This window comes from Bombina bombina, chromosome 6 (assembly GCF_027579735.1).
Source record: "Bombina bombina isolate aBomBom1 chromosome 6, aBomBom1.pri, whole genome shotgun sequence".
Taxonomy (NCBI): domain Eukaryota; kingdom Metazoa; phylum Chordata; class Amphibia; order Anura; family Bombinatoridae; genus Bombina; species Bombina bombina.
The window spans coordinates 351,571,327-351,592,299 of NC_069504.1; the positions used below are offsets into that span (position 1 = coordinate 351,571,327).

Here is a 20,973-nt window from a genome sequence, read left to right on the forward strand (position 1 = left end):
TCCCAAGGGAATCCTTTAGATTCACACCAACAGATATATTTTTTCCATATTTTGTGGTAAATTTTTCTAGTTACAGGCTTTCTGGCCTGAACAAGAGTATCAATAACAGAATCTGAGAACCCTCGCTTTGATAAGATCAAGCGTTCAATCTCCAAGCAGTCAGCTGGAGTAGGACCAGATTCGGATGTTCGAACGGACCTTGAACAAGAAGGTCTCGTCTCAAAGGTAGCTTCCATGGTGGAGCCCGATGACATATTCACCAGATCTGCCTACCAAGTCCTGCGTGGTTACGCAGGAGCTATCAAGATCACCTACGCCCTCTCCTGATTGATCCTGGCTACCAGCCTGGGGATGAGAGGAAACGGCGGGAATACATAAGCTAGGTTGAAGGTCCAAGGTGCTACTAGTGCATCTACTAGAGTCGCCTTGGGATCCCTGGATCTGGACCCGTAGCAAGGAACCTTGAAGTTCTGACGAGAGGCCATCAGATCCATGTCTGGAATGCCCCACAGTTGAGTGATTTGGGCAAAGATTTCCGGATGGAGTTCCCACACCCCCGGATGCAATGTCTGACGAATCAGAAAATCCGCTTCCCAAGTTTCCACTCCTGGGATGTGGATTGCAGACAGGTGGCAGGAGCGAGTCTCCGCCCATTGAATGATTTTGGTCACTTCTTCCATCGCCAGGGAACTCCTTGTTCCCCCCTGATGGTTGATGTACGCAACAGTCGTCATGTTGTCTGATTGAAACCGTATGAACTTGGCCCTCGCTAGCTGAGGCCAAGCCTTGAGAGCATTGAATATCGCTCTCAGTTCCAGAATATTTATCGGTAGAAGAGATTCTTCCCGAGACCAAAGACCCTGAGCTTTCAGGGATCCCCAGACCGCGCCCCAGCCCATCAGACTGGCGTCGGTCGTGACAATGACCCACTCTGGTCTGCGGGAGGTCACCCCTTGCGACAGGTTGTCCAGGGACAGCCACCAACGGAGTGAGTCTCTGGTCCTCTGATTTACTTGTATCTTCGGAGACAAGTCTGTATAGTCCCCATTCCACTGACTGAGCATACACAATTGAAATGGTCTTAGATGAATGCGCGCAAAAGGAACTATGTCCATTGCCGCTACCATCAAACCTATCACTTCCATGCACTGCGCTATGGAAGGAAGAGGAACGGAAGGAAGTATCCGACAAGAGTTTAGAAGTTTTGTTTTTCTGGTCTCTGTCAGAAAAATCCTCATTTCTTAGGAGTCTATTATTGTTCCCAAGAAGGGAACTCTTGTCGACGGAGATAGAGAACTCTTTTCCACGTTCACTTACCATCCGTGAGATCCGAGAAAGGCCAGGACTATGTCCGTGTGAGCCTTTGCTTGAGGAAGGGACGACGCTTGAATCAGAATGTCGTCCAAGTAAGGTACTACAGCAATGCCCCTTGGTCTTAGCACCGCCAGAAGGGACCCTAGTACCTTTGTGAAAATCCTTGGAACAGTGGCTAATCCGAAAGGAAGCGCCACGAACTGGTAATGCTTGTCCAGGAATGCGAACCTTAGGAACCGATGATGTTCCTTGTGGACAGGAATATGTAGATACGCATCCTTTAAATCCACCGTGGTCAAGAATTGACCTTCCTGGATGGAAGGATTGTTCGAATGGTTTCCATTTTGGACGATGGAACCTTGAGAAACTTGTTTAGGATCTTGAGATCTAAGATTGGTCTGAACGTTCCCTCTTTTTTGGGAACTACGAACAGATTGGAGTAGAACCCCATCCCTCGTTCTTTTAATGGAACAGGATGAATCACTTCCAGAAGATAACCCTGGAAGACTATTTCTAGCGCCCAAGGATCCAGAACATCTCTTGCCCAAGCCTGAGTGAAGAGAGAGAGTCTGCCCCCCACCAAATCCGGTCCCGGATCGGGGGCCCGCATCTCATGCTGTCTTGGGAGCAGTGGCAGGTTTCTTGGCCTGCTTTCCTTTGTTCCAGCCTTGCCTTGGTCTCCAGGCTGGATTGGCTTGAGAAGTATTACCCTCCTGCTTAGAGGACGTAGCACTTGGGGCTGGTCCGTTTCTGCGAAAGGGACGAAAATTAGGTTTATTTTTGGCCTTGAAAGACCTATTCTGAGGAAGGGCGTGGCCCTTGCCCCCAGTGATATCAGAGATAAACTCTTTCAAGTCAGGGCCAAACAGTGTTTTTCCCTTGAAAGGAATGTCAAACAATTTGTTCTTGGAAGACGCATCCGCTGACCAAGATTTTAACCAAAGCGCTCTGCGCGCCACAATAGCAAACCCAGAATTTTTCGCCGCTAACCTAGCCAATTGCAAGGTGGCGTCTAGGGTGAAAGAATTAGCCAATTTAAGAGCACGAATTCTGTCCATAATCTCCTCATAAGAAGAAGAATTACTAATAATCGCCTTTTTCTAGCTCATCGCACCAGAAACACGCGGCTGTAGTGACAGGGACAATGCATGCAATTGGTTGTAGAAGGTAACCTTGCTGAACAAACATCTTTTTTAGCAAACCTTCTAATTTTTTATCCATAGGATCTTGGAAAGCACAACTATCTTCTATGGGTATAGTGGTGCGCTTGTTTAGAGTAGAAACCGCCCCCTCGACCTTGGGGACTGTCTGCCATAAGTCCTTTCTGGGGTCGACTATAGGAAACAATTTTTTAAATATCGGGGGAGGTACGAAAGGTACACCGGGCCTGTCCCATTCTTTATTAACAATGTACGCCACCCGCTTGAGTATAGGAAAAGCTTCGGGGGGCCCCGGGGCCTCTAGGAACTTGTCCATTTTACATAGTGTTTCTGGAATGACCAGATAATCACAATCATCCAAATTGGATAACACCTCCTTAAGCAGAGCGCGGAGATGTTCCAACTTAAATTTAAAAGTAATCACATCAGGTTCAGCTTGTTGAGAAATTTTTCCTGAATCTGAAATTTCTCCCTCAGACAAAACCTCCCTGGCCCCCTCAGACTGGTGTAGGGGCCCTTCAGAAACAATATCATCAGCGTCCTCATGCTCTTCAGTATTTTCTAAAACAGAGCAGTCGCGCTTTCGCTGATAAGTGGGCATATTGGCTAAAATGTTTTGATAGAATTATCCATTACAGCCGATAATTGTTGCATAGTAAGGAGTATTGGCGCGCTAGATGTACTAGGGGCCTCCTGTATGGGCAAAACTGGTGTAGACGAAGGAGGGGATGATGCAGTACCATGCTTACTCCCCTCACTTGAGGAATCATCTTGGGCATCATTTTTACTAAATTTTTTATGACATAAATCACATCTATTTAAATGAGAAGGAACCTTGGCTTCCCCACAGTCAGAACACAATCTATCTGGTAGTTCAGACATGTTAAACAGGCATAAACTTGATAACAAAGCACAAAAAACGTTTTAAAATAAAACCGTTACTGTCACTTTAAATTTTAAACTGAACACACTTTATTACTGCAATTGCGAAAAAGTATGAAGGAATTGTTCAAAATTCACCAAAATTTCACCACAGTGTCTTAAAGCCTTAAAAGTATTGCACACCAAATTTGGAAGCTTTAACCCTTAAAATAACGGAACCGGAGCCGTTTTTATATTTAACCCCCTTTACAGTCCCTGGAATCTGCTTTGCTGAGACCCAACCAAGCCCAAAGGGGAATACGATACCAAATAATGCCTTCAGAAAGACTTTTCTATGTATCAGAGCTCCACACACATGCAGCTGCATGTCATGCTGTTCTCAAAAACAAGTGCGCCATACCGGCGCGAAAATGAGGCTCTGACTATGATTAGGGAAAGCCCCCATAGAATAAAGTGTCTAAAACAGTGCCTGCCGATATTATTTTACAAAAAATACCCAGATTAAATGATTCCTCAAGGCTAAATATGTGTAAATATGATCGATTTAGCCCAGAAAATGTCTACAGTCTTAATAAGCCCTTGTGAAGCCCTTATTTACTGTGTGAATAAAAATGGCTTACCGGATCCCATAGGGAAAATGACAGCTTCCAGCATTACATCGTCTTGTTAGAATGTGTCATACCTCAAGCAGCAAAAGACTGCTCACTGTTCCCCCAACTGAAGTTAATTCCTCTCAACAGTCCTGTGTGGAACAGCCATGGATTTTAGTAACGGTTGCTAAAATCATTTTCCTCATACAAACAGAAATCTTCATCTCTTTTCTGTTTCAGAGTAAATAGTACATACCAGCACTATTTTAAAATAACAAACTCTTGATTGAATAATAAAAACTACAGTTAAACACTAAAAAACTCTAAGCCATCTCCGTGGAGATGTTGCCTGTACAACGGCAAAGAGAATGACTGGGGTAGGCGGAGCCTAGGAGGGATCATGTGACCAGCTTTGCTGGGCTCTTTGCCATTTCCTGTTGGGGAAGAGAATATCCCACAAGTAAGGATGACGCCGTGGACCGGACACACCTATGTTGGAGAAAAAGTCCGCGCCAAGAATGACGCAATAAAATGAAGCATTTTCAGCCCCCGCGAGCCTAACAGCCCACAGGAAAAAAAGAGTCAAATTGAAGGTAAGAAAAAATGATTAATTCAAATGCATTATCCCAAATATGAAACTGACTGTCTGAAAAATAAGGAAAGTTGAACATTCTGAGTCAAGGCAAATAAATGTTTGAATACATATATTTAGAACTTTATAAACAAAGTGCCCAACCATAGGCTTAGAGTGTCACAGAAAATAAGATTTACTTACCCCAGGACACTCATCTACATGTTTGTAGAAAGCCAAACTTAGTACTGAAACGAGAATCAGCAGAGGTAATGGTATATATAAGAGTATATCGTCGATCTGAAAAGGGAGGTAAGAGATGAATCTCTACGACCGATAACAGAGAACCTATGAAATAGACCCCGTAGAAGGAGATCACTGCATTCAAATAGGCAATACTCTCCTCACATTCCCTCTGACATTCACTGCACGCTGAGAGGAAAACCGGGCTCCAACTTGCTGCGGAGCGCATATCAACGTAGAATCTAGCACAAACTTACTTCACCACCTCCATCGGAGGCAAAGTTTGTAAAACTGAATTGTGGGTGTGGTGAGGGGTGTATTTATAGGCATTTTAAGGTTTGGGAAACTTTGCCCCTCCTGGTAGGAATGTATATCCCATACGTCACTAGCTCATGGACTCTTGCTAATTACATGAAAGAAACTAATTTTAGTCTTTTTTATTTTAAGTATGTTTATGATATATATTAACTGAAGAGAGTCAGTGCTAAATCACCTTTTTGTGTGTGAATGCACATGTGTATATGTTGAACATTATTTTAGGCATATGCATTGGGTACTGATTCTTAGAATTACAGAAGAATCTAAACTCTTGGATTTAGGAAACCTAAAAGCTTATGTGAAAAAGATTAAATAGAATGAGTTGCTTTTTAGCTTTACATATATCACTTCCCTCCATTTTTCCTTTTATTGTCTATTTATATTATGAGGTTCACCCAAGTTTTCCTGTTTTACGTGTAATTTGATATATTATTATTATTATGAATAATAATAACAACATTATTCATTTAAAAGAATGTTTTGTGTCCCTAACAACTTGAATATACCATTTAAAGGGACATTAAACAAGTTGAGATGGTAATTTAAAATGATAAATCATATATATATACAGGTAGCCCTCAGTTTACGCCGGGGTTAGGTTCCAGAAGGAATGGTTGTAAATGGAAACCGTTGTAAATTGAAACCCAGTTTATAATATAAGTCAATGGGAAGTGAGGGAGATAGGTTCCAGGCCCCTCTCAAAATTGGCATAAGTAACACCTAATACATTATTTTTAAAGCTTTGAAATGAAGACTTTAAATGCTAAACAGCATTATAAACCTAATAAAATAATCACACAACACAGACTTCACTTGCATTTTTCTGCAAACAGTTCTATCTATGCATTCCAATCTGGACTGATTTATAGACAGGAAGATCTTGTTCCTTTGAAATCTGCTCGATAGCTCAGGTCTGGTTAAACTGATTAATTTCGGCTTGCTTGGCTTTGCTGCAACACAAGTGGATAGCTCCACCTACTGACTATTTTAATAAATGCACTGCTCCTCAATGCTTTTCAATAGCAGTCACATGACTGGAAAAAAAGGTTGTTATTCTGAAACGGTGTAAATTGAACCGTTGTAAAACGAGGGCCACCTGTATATATATATATATATATATATATATATATATATATATATATATATATATATATATATATATATATATATATATATATATATATATATATATATATATATAAAGTCTGCAATATTCTTTATTTATGTTTCCCCTTTTCCTGTAATTCCATTCTGAAATTGTGAACTTTTCAGTTCCTTTTAGAAATGGAAGTGCAGGACACTGTTATATTCCACATAGCCATTGGCTGCGCACTCTAGTGACCTACTTATAACTGTCTAATTGGAAACAGCAGAGAAGATAACCTAAGTTACAACATGGCAGCTCCCATTGTATAGACACTAAAACTTTACACTTATTTTGTCTGCATTTAAACAGCTAATGAAACTTTAAAAAAATACATCTACGTGTTATTCTCAGACTAATCTTTTCTTTGAATGCATCATTCTATCTAGCATTTATTTACTGTTTATTGTCACTTTAATAAGTTACTATATAAAGCAAATAAGTGGGGCAAGACTATGTGACCATACTTATATATATTTTATACTAGTTGCTACTCAAAGAAACATCTTGCATAGTATTGTCACAACATGCGCAGCAACAGGCTACTTACCCTTGCAAGAGTTGATTGGGAATACAACACTTTAAATAATAAATTGCATATCATTTAGAAAGATTAAAGAGACACTAAAGTCAAAATTAAACTTTCATGATTCAGATAGAGCAGTTTTAAGAGACTTTCAAGTTTACTTCCATTATCAAAATATGCAGTGTTTATGTATGAACACTTTCTGAGGCACCAACTCCTACTAAGCATGTTCAAGAGTTCACAGTGTATATGTATTTGAGTCTGTGATTGGCTGATGGCTGTCACATGATACAAGGGGCCGTCAAACTGAAGCAGATGCTGAAATTTGTTACAAAAATAGCTACTACTCATTTAAAATTCAGAGTAAGTGCTATGGCACATTGTATTTTATTATTCACTTTATTATGCAGTTCTACCATATTTAATGGTCCTTTAAAAACAATGTTTTTAATACTGTCCCTTTAACTAGTGCTGTGTTGATGAGCATGACACACAAATACTAGCTATGGCTTCTAAGGTTACAGCTAGTTACATCACAGATTTCCATGTCATACAAGAATGAATACAATCTTGAGAATGATAATCATGCATTTAAAGGGACATGAAACCCAACCATTTTCTTTTAAAGTTTCCAAATTACTTCTGTTATCAAATATGCTTCTTTCTCTTGGTATTCTTTATTGACAAGCTGTCTAGGTAGGCAGTATGCACATATCTGGAGCACTGTATGACAGGAAATAGTGCTGCCATCTAGTGCTCTTGCTAATGTATAACACTGTTGCAAAACTGATGCTGTATAGTGCTGCAGACACGTGCACACTCCTGATCTTACCATCCTGCTTCTCAACAAAAGATAACAAGAAAATGAAGAAAATGTTATAAATAATATAAATAATAATATACTATAAATAATATGGTAACAAACGTTTCTTCTCTTATCCTTCTCCTCTCTCATGTATACAAAATGCATTACTATAGTTGCACAAGGTGACCAAATGCTAGCGCCTAGTTTTGTATGTGGTTAATATTTTCTCGCGTCAGTTCACCATTGTTCATAACCACTCAGTAGAAGCACCAAACGTACAATGCTATTGAGCACAGAAATTAAGAAAATTTAGCAGCGCTAAAGAAAGCTTGGAAATGATGAATTCAATATAACTGATTGTATTTTAAACAATAATATTTATTTAAAATCTATAATCACATTGGAACAATATATTTCTTTAAAATTAAGGGACGTCTCCCCATTAGAAATAAACAGATAAAATACTGGCTAAAAATATATAGAGTAAATCTTCATAAATTACTAAGGCTTTAAATACAGATATTGATTTACACAACAGATAATCATGAGATCCGTTTCCCAAACTAATATATTTAGGGTGTATTAGGATCTTTGCAAATCTTAAAATCAAACAGTTTCTATATCTTATTTTAAGTGAACTTAACACAATGTAAGAAAATCATTAAAAGTTTCCTTTTGGTAATGACAATACTACAAAGTATCCATTCTCCTAAATAAGGATGAATTTTCAGTTTTTGAATACTTTGTCTTAGAGTTAAATTTAGACACTTTAATAGTAGTTATCCCAGCTTTGGAATCCAACTGGCAGCTATTTTTGAAGCCAGACAATTGCGGAGGTGAGTGTCTCTTTTTGTGAAGTGTTTTTTGACACCTTTATATGATTCACATATATATATATCCTTAGTAGGAAATGAAAAAAGAGGTACCTTTTTTGTGTCTCGGTTGCAACCGCTGGTCCTTGTTCTCTGTGAGTGATTCACAGACTGCTCGATCCCGATGCCGTAATGAGAGGTCACAAAGCTTGGTGACAATCTTTCAGCAGAAGGTTCAACAAAGTGTAGCAGGTCCCATTAATGGGACCTGCCACACTTTGTTGAACATTCTGCTGAAAGATTGTCACCAAGCTTTGTGACCCTGCAGTTTGAAGTCCGTTTTTGTCTAAAGAACCCGACGGAGTGGATTGCCACTGCCAAATCTAAAGAACGAAATCTTCTATCTCCACTAAAACCGAGGAGGCTCAGGTGAAATAATTCATTTGGGTAAAAGGATAACCCCATTGCCGAGACGGAACATGACCTCTGAAACAAAGAGAGGAATCAGGTGACTCATTGCGGCATCGGGATCGAGCAGTCTGTGAATCACTCACAGAGAACAAGGACCAGCGGTTGCAACCAAGACACAAAAAAGGTACCTCTTTTTTCATTTCCTACTAAGGATATATATATATGTGAATCATATAAAGGTGTCAAAAAACACTTCACAAAAAGAGACACTCACCTCCGCAATTGTCTGGCTTCAAAAATAGCTGCCAGTTGGATTCCAAAGCTGGGATAACTACTATTAAAGTGTCTAAATTTAACTCTAAGACAAAGTATTCAAAAACTGAAAATTCATCCTTATTTAGGAGAATGGATACTTTGTAGTATTGTCATTACCAAAAGGAAACTTTTAATGATTTTCTTACATTGTGTTAAGTTCACTTAAAATAAGATATAGGGCTCCATGTACTAAGCCGTCAATTCATCCGTCATTTTAGACGCGGATAAACTCGCCGTTACTCGCCGCGGGCGAAATGGTGTCCGCTGTCACTATGTACTAATAATCCCCCAATAAATAGACAAGTCTAGCCCGCCGCGAGCAGTGACGGATTATTGATAAATTTGACGCCTCGCTCGCCGCGACTAAGCTGATGTACTTAACTTTCAGTTGAATTGTCTGGCCAATTATTAACACGTGACATGCAAGGTGTCACGAACATCATAGTAGTCGCGGGAATAGAATTTTGCTCCTATAAAAGTTCAACTTATCTAAACAACTTTATTATTGTTCAAAAATTTTTGAAGAGTGATAACAGAGCGTTATTTTTGTAATATTTATTTACAATTTGGATATGGCTTCATCTGGATCTGATAATATATAAATATTAATATAAAAATAATTATAAAGATTGACAACTATACAATACAAATTTAAAATATAGATTACTCTTTAATTACAGTCGACAAATTTGGCGCAATTTATGTACATGGAAATGAGAGACAAATTAGACGCCAGTTATGCTGTACAATGCTGATATTACTGCCTTTTATATATGTCTAGACTGGCGTCTAGATTGACTTTCCTATTGTTTTGTACCTTGCCCACCACCTAAAAGGTGGCGAGGCAAAAATAACGAGGTGGGAGCGGAAATTGTAGCGAGCGGACAAATAGATTTTTTAGTACATTCGTTTTTGGCGAGTTGGTGGTCAAATGTGTCTAATTACAGTGAAAAATGGAGAGGTAGCGAGGTTTGGCGGATAAGTACGCTCGCAATTTAAAGATGCGAGTTTGAACATAGTTGACGACTTTGTACATATCAGTTTGCGAGTTTTGACGCGAGATTTGTTGCGGGTAGCTCGCTGACTGCTTAGTACATGGAGCCCATGAAACTGTTTGATTTTAAGATTTGCAAAGATCGTAATACACCCTAAATATATTAGTTTGGGAAACGGATCTCATGATTATCTGTTGTGTAAATCAATATCTGTATTTAAATCCTTAGTAATTTATGAAGATTTACTCTATATATTTTTAGCCAGTATTTTATCTGTTTATTTCTAATGGGGAGACGTCCCTTAATTTTAAAGAAATATATTGTTCCAATGTGATTATAGATTTTAAATAAATATTATTGTTTAAAATACAATCAGTTATATTGAATTCATCATTTCCAAGTTTTCTTTAGCGCTGCTAAATTTTCCTAATTTCTGTGCGCACTTTCATTCTGTTTACTTGAGGGAAAAACATTTTTAGCAGCAGGAAACCCATCTTTAGGCGCTCCTATCACATCACATTTCATACAATGCTATTGAGTCATTATTAAACACAAAGTAATCTTCAATGAGAATTCGTACAATTGTAATTATTCCTCTCGAGTCAGTAGCTTTGTATTCATTAGGGGTTTCTAACAGACATACAATTGCATTAAAGGGACAGTCAAGTCCAAAAAAAACATTCATGTTTCAAATAGGGCATGTAATTTTAAACAACTTTCCAATTTACTTTTATCACCAATTTTGCTTTGTTCTCTTGGTATTCTTAGTTAAAAGCTAAACCTAGGAGGGTCATATGTTAATTTCTTAGACCTTGTAGGCCGCCTCTAATCTAAAAGCATTTTGATAGTTTTTCACCACTAGAAGCCATTAGTTCATGTGTTTCATATAGCTAACATTGAGCTCATGCACGTGAATTTACCATGGAGAGAGCTCTGATTGGCTAAAATGCAAGTCTGTCAAACGAACTGAAATAAGGGGGCAGTCTGCTGAGGATTAGATACAAGGTAATTACAGAGGTAAAACGTGTATAATTATAACTGTGTTGGTTTTGCAAAACTGGGGAATTGGTAATTAAGGGATTATCTATCTTTTAAAACAACAAAAATTCTGGTGTTGACTGTCCCTTTAAGCAATGGACTACTGTGATTTGAGGTGCAAATTACATTTTAAAAATCAATTGTAGTTGCAAGTAAGGATAAAAAAAAACCAACAACAAAAAACACACCTTATTTTAGCAAATTCACTGCAATTGAACTCCTTGGAGTATATTATGCTCAACAAATGTTTATCTATATATATACTGATACTCTGAAGCAAATCAAAGGTATACTCTTAGAGCCTTGTTTTTATTTTTTATGACTTAGAGAGATGTTTTTAAAACGTATTAAAATGTTATTTCATTTTAGCAACCAGAATATACAACAAAAACAGTAGGATTTGTTTAGGGAACACAAAAAAAATCTCAAACTTGTTGAATGAATATATTATGTTGTCCCAAGATTCCATCTTCTATTAAACATTTGCCAAGTGATACCTCTAAAATACTGAAATTTGGAAACCTACATTTTTTTTAAAAGATAACATTCTGCAATATTTTAAATAAGCAGCAAGTTATATTGTAGGTTAAAATAGGAAAACGGTAATACCATGTTTATCCTTATTCATCAACAGATTGTTTGCACCAAGGCTAAGAAAACCAAAATGTATGCTTACCTGATTAATTTATTTATTTCTAGACACTGAGTCCACGGAATCATCAATTACTGTTGGGAATATCACTCCTGGTCAGAAGGAGGAGGCAAAGAGCACCACAGCAAAGCTGTTATGTATCACTTCCCTTCCCACAATCCCCAGTCATTCGACCGAAGAAAAAGGAGAGAAAGGCAAAAACACAAGGTGTAGAGGTGCCTGAGGTTTAGACAAAAAATGGTCTGAAAAAAGTGGTGGGCCGTGTCTAGAAAGAAATAAATTTATCAGGTAAGCATACTTTTTTTTTTTCTTTCTTAAGACACGGTGAGTTCACAGAATCATCAATTACTGTTGGGAATCAATACCCAAGCTAGAGGACACAGATAATTAGGGAGGGACAAGACAGGTAACCTAAACAGAAGGCACCACCGCTTGAAGAACCTTTCTCCCAAAAGAACCTCAGTCGAGGCAAAATAATTAAAGGGACACTGTACCTAAAAAATTTCTTTTGTGATTCAGATTGAGCATGAAATTTTAAGCAACTTTCGAATTTACTCCTATTATCAAATTTTCTTCATTCTCTTGGTATCTTTTATTTGAAATGCAAGAATGTAAGTTTAGATGCCGGCCCATTTTTGGTGAACAACCTGGGTTGTCCTTGCTGATTGGTGGATAAATTCATCCACCAATAAAAAAGTGCTGTCCAGAGTACTGAAACCAAAAAAAAAAAGCTTAGATGCCTTTTTCAAATAATGATAGCAAGAGAACGAAGAAAAATTGATAATAGGAGTAAATTAGAAAAGTTGCTTAAAATTACATGCTCTTTCTGAATTACAAAAGAAAAAATTTGGGTACAGTGTCCCTTTAAATTTTAAAAACTTGGACAAGGTCTGCAGAGAAAAAAATAGATGCAGCCTTGCAATCCGTTCCACAGAAGCTTCATTTTTGAAAAAAAAAAAAATCCAAGAAGAAGAGACAGCCCTAGTGGAATGAGCTGTAATTCTCTCAGGAGACTGCTGCCCAGCAGTCATATAAACAAAACCAATTATACTAATCAACCAGAGAGAAAGTGAAGTAGTAGAAGCTTTCTGACCTTCACATTTCCTAGAGAAACAAACAAACAGGACAGAAGACTGGTGAAAACCCTTTAATAAAAATCTTAAAGCATGCGCATTAACCTCCAAGCTGTGCAACAAACATTCTTCAGAAAAGAAGAACTATGACAAAGAGAAGGAATCACCTCCTCCATGCATCTAAGGCAAAGAGAATGACTGGGGATTGTGGGAAGGGAAGTGATACTTAACAGCTTTGCTGTGGTGGTCTTTGCCTCCTCCTGCTGGCCAAGAGTGATATTCCCAAAAGTAATTGACGATTCCGTGGACTCCCTGTGTCTTAAGAAAAAAAGATCATTATAATATATATGAAATGCTAATTTTGTACTTCATGACACAGTTTTGTAGTTACATTAAAAAGCATAAGAAATCATAAAACACAATCCATTTAAATACAATTACAAAAGTGCAAGTGTTATTTGCAATCAATACTTTGCTTTTTTCATTCTACAATAATCCAACAGGATTAAATGTTACAATTCCAGTCATAACAGAAATACAAACCTAACCATTGCCTCTCTCACTTTCTAAGAATAATTAGCTTTCAGCACATTAAAGGTTTTAGCTTGATGTTACCATTGACTTATCTTTGGAACACTATGTTTTAATATCATAAGAGAAATCCTGAAATACAAAGTTCTGATTGATTGTAGAAATTGTATATATGTATATAAAAAAAAAAACTATATACACAGTGCACATTCAGAGATAAACGCTTTATGCATGCTTCATTTATCATTTGTAGTAGTCAACTGTACTGCAGGAAGAACCAAAAATTTAATTTTGGACTCTGAGAATTTTTTCTAACAAATATTTGTAATTGTAGAAGACCAGGTATGCACTATGTAAAGTCTGTACGCAAACAAGCACCTCAGATATATTAAGGCTATAAGTAAACTGCAGCTACATCAGGAGATAAATGGTTTACCAGCTGTAAGAATCTGGTTTGTATTCTATAATGGTGGCCAGAAATATGCAATTAGCAATCACCTTTGCAATACTGTACCACTTATTCTGCATTCAACCACTCGATCATAGACCATTATTTTCTACAACATATATGTATATTTTCTAGATTTGTATTTAGTTCTAGAGTACCAACGTCAATACGCTTTTTTTTAACTATTACTTTTTTTAGTTTAAAATGCTGGCCCAATTTTATAAGTGTAATTAACCTTAAACACACCTTTTTAGGTAGCCAACAGAGATTGTGGGCAGTTATCAAAATAGATTTTACATTCTATTGACCCTTTTTAAGATAGGTCAAATCTTAACGGTGAACCATGTTGACTATTATTCTGTTCGGAAATTAGGGGGGGGGGGGACATTATATATCATTTTAATTCCCAGATACATTCTACAATTTACTTTGCTTTACTGCCAAATTACTCTAGTACTAATTATCCATCTTTCTTATAACTGCAACATTGCCGTTAGCATCTCTCTTTAAAACCCCAATAATGCAACATCTGAATTTTGCATGGTGGAAAACACACATTATAAGTCACTGAGCAATAGTTTAAAAAGCTACATCACTAGACCAGTTTGACATTTGCCTATCTAAGTAAAAGCTGCATACTTTGCCAAATCCAGTCCAGGTTATATCACAATAAGGCCTGGATTACAAGTGGAGCTGGAAATTGCGCTTTCACAAGTAATGCCTGGTTATTTAACATGTGCAAATTTGCCTCTTTACGGTCGCATGTTTTATTTATATTATCATTTACATAACAAGTGGGGGGATGCAAGACCACCGGCACCAAAAACGATGAGGATTAGAGTGCATGCTTTTTTTCTTATTTATTTCCTTCATTGTACGATTGAAATGATAAATCATAAAAAGATTAAACACTTACATTTTTTTCCTTGTGTGTTATTTTATGTTGTACGATATCTAGGAACCTAACAAGTGATTTCTTAACTTGACAAAAAAAGATAATCATCAAACTGACTGTCAGATATCAGACTTAACAAAATGGCATAACCAAAAAAAAATGTATAAGATGCAGCATCTGATTTCCTTTTTTTCTCCTTGTTTAGATAAAATATCCATGTCCGTGCTCATAAAATAGTCTCTCACTGCAGATACAATAGTATATTTTCTACCATATGATTGTTTTACAATGCCAAAAAAACAGTTTATAAATATAGATTTCAGATTTTCAGACATATTGTGTCAGATTATCAGCAGCAACCTTAAATAATAAACCAAGCGTTTAGCGCAAACCTTACCGTTTGAACATTTTTGTGGAGAAATTAAAATTAATTTAATACCTAAGACATTTTTCAGTTAGCATTTAGTGAATTGTATTTGCACTGATAAATTCCAAATATTCCAAATAGGAATAACTGTATCTCATTAGTCACATTAATTTAGCCAATTGACAAAATAAGAGAAATATTATAATACATGAACTTTGCTGAATATTTAAATAATTATTTAATCCTTGTCAACTGAAAAAAAAGTAAGAATAGGTTATCCACAGAACTTTTTCATGCAAGAAGTTAAAATAAATAAAATGCCTCAGACATTTGAAACAAGTGTACAATAGGCTTATTTCTCTTGCTGAATTAAAAATGGCGGCTCATTGGCATCCACAAAGTGACTCAGATGGACTAATTTGCTTGAATATAAAGAGCAAAAGACCAGGGGACAGAATATATTTCCTCTTGCCCACAGCACTCTGGACACCCATACTGAAAACCTAGACATTACTATTTTTCAAGGAAATAGATTATGGATCAAATTCAGTATGTTTCATCAACACTACAAAATACAGGTTTTTTTTACCTATTTAAGAAGCAGTAATCAAATAATGTTTCAGTTAGGCCTTTGAGAGAGTCCTAAATGGATTCCAGGTGGTTCACAGCTTTAGTTTTATTTATTATAAACACTCCTTTAATAAATCTGTAAGAGCCAGGACACATCTAAGATGAAATCTTCCATTCTATCGAAGGCAACACCATTACACAATAAAGTGTAATATTTGCAACATACTTCCTGTTCACTGTTACTCTATAATAGTTTGTTTAAGATGTGTATTCCAGCACAACTTGAATGAACTGTACAGGACATCTCAGTGTGTCATGGTACTATATATTCTTTAAGAAAGCAAATTTCCTTGTGAACATTAACCCTATATTTGGAGTTATTCTAAAAGCATTTTTTCCCTCTGAATTCCCACGTCACCAGAAGAATCTCAAATGAGGGAAAAAAGTTTAAAGTACATTCTGTAAAGAGAACGAATATACAAGTCTTCATGCCGATTCTCCAGCAATAGTGGATGCTGTAGGTTTTTTCTTGGGACGGGCTTTAATATTCTTTGGCTGAGGCTGTATTAAAAAAAAATAAAAAATATTTTTATATGTTAATAAGAAATGATACACAAAATTCAAAGTTAAAAGCAATTAAACAAAGTGATGCTAGAGGTGCTTATGGTTTCACAAGCATAACGTCTCAGCAGACCGTACCAATCAGATACCAATCAGATACCAATTTACTAAGAGGTGTATGTTTAAATTTTAGCAACATGCAAGCAATATTAAAGGGATATTAAGCTCAAAATGTAACTCCCCATTGAGGCCTAGATTACGAATGGCACACTGTTGCACACAAGCAAAAAGGCTTTATTGCGGGTGCTCGCTTTAGAAGTAGTGCGCGTATTACAAGTTGAAAGTAAACACATTCACTCGAGTGCATTTGAATTTAACACGCAAATTCAGAGCTCTGGTTAACTGTTACACTCTAATAAAAGGTTGCATAAAACACATAAAAAATACATTTTAAAGAACACTCATAATAACACTAATAAAAATTATTTAAAAAAATACAAATATTGCATTAAAATGGTATGAGGTCTAAAGGGACAATCTACACCATCATTTTTATTGTTTAAAAAGATAGTGAATCCCTTTATTACCCATTCCTCATTTTTGCACAACCAACACTTTTATATTAATACACTTTTTACCTCAGTGATTACCTTGTATCTAAGCCTCTGCAGACTGCCCCCTTATTTCAGTTCTTTTGACTGCCTTGCATTTTAGCCAATCAGTGCTGACTCTTAGGGCATCAGCACAATGTTATCTATATGGCAAACATGAACTAACACCCTCTAGTTGTGAAAAACTGTCAAAATGCATTCAGATAAGAGGTGGCCTTCAAGGACTAAGAAATTAGCATACGAGCATACCTAGATTTAGCTTTCAACTAAGAATACCAAGAGAAGAAAGCAAAATTGATGATAAAAGTAAATTGCAAAGTTGTTTTGACTGCAAAGGGCTTCAATTCACTTATATATATTTATGAATATTCATGTTTAATAAAGTGTTTAACTGTGTATTTAATGTAAATATTTCACATTTTAATGTTTTTCACTTAGGGGAATATGCTATATGTATATCTATCTATCTATCTATCTATCTATCTATCTATATATATATATATATATATATCTAATCTATCTATCTATCTATCTATCTATCTATCCATATATATATATATATACACACACATATACATACATATACAGTCGTGCTCATGAGTTTACATACCCTGGCAGAATTTATGATTTCCTGGCCATTTTTCAGAGAATATGAATGATAACACAAAAACTTTTCTTTCACTCATGGTTAGTGTTTGGCTGAAGCCATTTATTATCAATCAACTGTGTTTACTCTTTAAATCATAATGACAACAGAAACTACCCAAATGACCCTGATCAAAAGTTTACATACCCTGGTGATTTTGGCCTGATAACATGCACACAAGTTGACATAAAGGGGTTAAAAGGGCGTTTTGTGGGGCATTGCCCCAAAGTAATCAGCTCTTTTACCTGTAAAAAAAAAAGAACAACCCCCCCCACACACCCCTACTCTAAAACCCACCCGATCCCCCCTTAAAAAAACCTAAGTCTAACCCCCAAGTGGTCCTTACCTGTCCTGAAGACCGGCGGAGACCTCTACTTCTTCCAGGAACCAGCCAGCCGGCGCGGAGCGAAGGAGTTGAAGACCGATGACTGCTGAACTGAAGACCGTCCACTCTGGAACTGAAGACCGTCCACTCTGGAACTGAAGACCGGAGCCATGGAGCGTGGAGGATCCTCTTCATACGATCTCTGCCGTATACTGAATAGGAATTCAAGGTACGCAATTAAAAATGGCATCCCTTGAATTCCTATTGGCTGATTTGAGCCTTCAAATTCAAATCAGCCAATCTGATAAGAGCTACTGTAATTCTATTGGCTGATTTGAATAGCCAATAGAATAAGAGCTACTGACATTCTATTGGCTTATTTGAATAGCCAATAGAATCGCGTACCTTGAATTCCTATTCAGTGTACAGCGGAGATCATATGAAGAGGATCCTCCGCGCTCCATGGCTCCAGTCTTCAGTTCCAGCGTCGCCGATCTTCAGTTCCAGAGTGGACGGTCTTCAGCTCCATGGTCATCAGTCTTCAACTCCTCCGCTCCATGCCGGCTGGTTCCTGGAAGAAGAGGTCGCCGCTTGGAAGAAGACTTCTCCGCCTGGAACAGGACCTTTCCCTCCGGTCTACAGGACAGGTAAGGACCACTTGGGGGTTAGACTTAGGTTTTTTTAAGGGGGGATCGGGTGGGTTTTAGAGTAGGGGTGTGTGGGTGGTGGGTTGTAATGAGCGGGGGGGGTTGTTCTTTTTTTTACAGGTAAATGAGCTGATTACTTTGGGGCAATGCCCCGCAAAAGGCCCTTTTAAGGGCTGGTAATAGAGCCGATTACTTTTGTAATTTAGTTTAGGGTAGGGAAATTTTATTATTTTGGGGGGCTTTTTTATTTTATTAGGGGGCTTAGATTAGGTGTAATTAGCATAAAATTCTTGTAATCTTTTTTATTTTTTGTAATTTAGTGTTTGTTTTTTTGTAATATAGTTTAGTGTATTTAATTGTATTTTAGTTGAGATAATTGTAGTTTATTTAATTAATTTATTGATAGTGTAGTGTTACGTGTAATAGTAACTTAGGTTAGGATTTATTTTACAGGTAATTTGGTAATTATTTTAACTAGGTTATTAACTATTTAATAGCTATTGTACCTAGTTAAAATAAATACAAAGTTACCTGTAAAATAAAAATAAACCCTAGGCTAGCTACAATGTAACTATCAAGAGCAAAAAACAAGAGGGCGACCCCTAGTGCAGATCAATGATGAACCAGTGGTGAAAATCTGTTAGTACTGACGAATGGATACTCACAAGATGAATTGCACCCTGAAGTGCAAATAAGGCATACTAGGAATATTATAGTGTCCTAGTGCACAAATCCAACCCAAAAGAGGCATCACGACAGTGCCTCTTTTGGGTTGGATTTGTGCACTAGGACACTATAATATTCCTAGTATGCCTTATTTGCACTTCAGGGTGCAATTCATCTTGTGAGTATCCATTCGTCAGTACTAACAGATTTTCACCACTGGTTCATCATTGATCTGCACTAGGGGTCGCCCTCTTGTTTTTTGCTCTTGATTTTTAGAATACAGATATCCCTTCTGCATTTGGGAGGAGCAGCCCTCTAAGCATAGTGCACAGTCAGCTGGGACACTGTGAAGTTCCCAGATTGCTCATCTAGGCATTACCTTTGCCTTTCCACATTGTGAGTATGCTTACTTTTGCATTATCTCCCATATAAAAATTGGCTACACTAGGAGGCGCCCTTCTCTTTTCTTTCTGTTTTACAATGTAACTATTAATTATATTGTAGCTATCTTAGGGTTTATTTTATAGGTAAGTATTTAGTTTTAAATAGGAATAATTTAGTTAATAATATTAATATTATTTAGATTTATTTCAATAATAATTAAGTTAGGGGGTGTTAGGGTTAGACTTAGGTTTAGGGGTAAATATATTTAAAATAGGTGGCGGCGGTGTACGGGGATCATATTAGGCGTTAATATATTTAAAATAGGTGGCGGCGGTGTAGGGGGGGATCATATTAGGGGTTAATATATTTAAAATAGGTGGCGGCGGTATAGGGGGATTAGATTAGGGGTTAATATAGGTGGCGTCGGTGTAGGGGGCTCAGATTAGGGGGTAATATAGTTAATGTAGGTGGCGGCGGTGTAGGGGGCTCAGATTAGGGGGTAATACATATAATATAGGTGGCGGCGGGGTCCGGGAGCGGCGGTTTAGGGGTTAATACATTTATTGTTATGAGTGTGAGGGAGGATTGCGGATAGAGGGATATACGTGTCGGGCAATTTTTGGGAGGCGTGTTAGACAGTTACGGGATATTTAATACTTTAGTTAGTTTTTTTATGCAGCGGCAGTTTCTAAAGTGCCGTAAGTCACTGGCGACTCCAGAAATTTGTACTTACGCTTATTTCTGGACATCGCTAGTTTGTCCGACTTACGGCACTTTAGCAACTGTCCGCGCCGTATATGTGATAGCTCGCTGTGCGAGGTGAAACTACGGGCGGCGCAGGCTTCCACGCTTGCACCGAAACCTGCGCCGTATATCGGATCGCGCCCCTAGTGCTCAAAAGCATTTTTGCAAAAACTGCTGAAATAGTTCTCCAGACACAAGCAGTGTTTTTTGCACCAGTATTATTCACTTGCCCATGCAGCAGTCACTAAGAGGAATGTTGAAGAGTGTACTTGCGCACATACTCACTTTACATTCCAGCTTTCTCTATCTTTTTACTTGATTGTATGTGTGATCTACACACTTTTTACATTACTTTTTAGCACAGCGCTAACAGTCCCTTACAAAGAAATGCTAAATACACTTAAAAAAAAGACTACCAAAAAATATGTTAAACTAAAATCTGCAATCATTCATTTTAAAGTATATTTCTTATTGAACTCCTTAAACACAAATATTAAAAAATACAAGATATACATTTCATTGCTAAAAAAGGGGCTGTAAAAACACTCTGTTATTATGCTTAAATATTTGAAACAAAGTAAAGAGAGAAATGTTTAAAGTGAATGTAAATTTTGATGATAAAGTGCCCGTTTTTTAAAAATTTACATTTCACTCGTGTTGTGAAAATACTTACCTTTTAATCTTGACAGCAGCTTTACCCGGTCGTCGCAAGCCTCTTCCTACAGTAGA

At 37.3% G+C, this 20,973-nt stretch overlaps 1 protein-coding gene across 1 annotated transcript in view; it reads right to left on the reverse strand.

The window, feature by feature from the left end:
- Nucleotides 1–15,978: 15,978 nt before the first annotated feature.
- The window catches only part of REEP2 (receptor accessory protein 2), a 178,437-nt gene continuing 173,442 nt past the window's right edge, over nucleotides 15,979–20,973 (reverse strand). Inside the window, exon 8 of the mRNA XM_053719819.1 lies at nucleotides 15,979–16,221. Within this exon, the coding sequence (XP_053575794.1) occupies nucleotides 16,147–16,221 (75 nt within the window). The 3' untranslated portion in view covers nucleotides 15,979–16,146. The remainder of the gene's footprint in view (nucleotides 16,222–20,973) is intronic.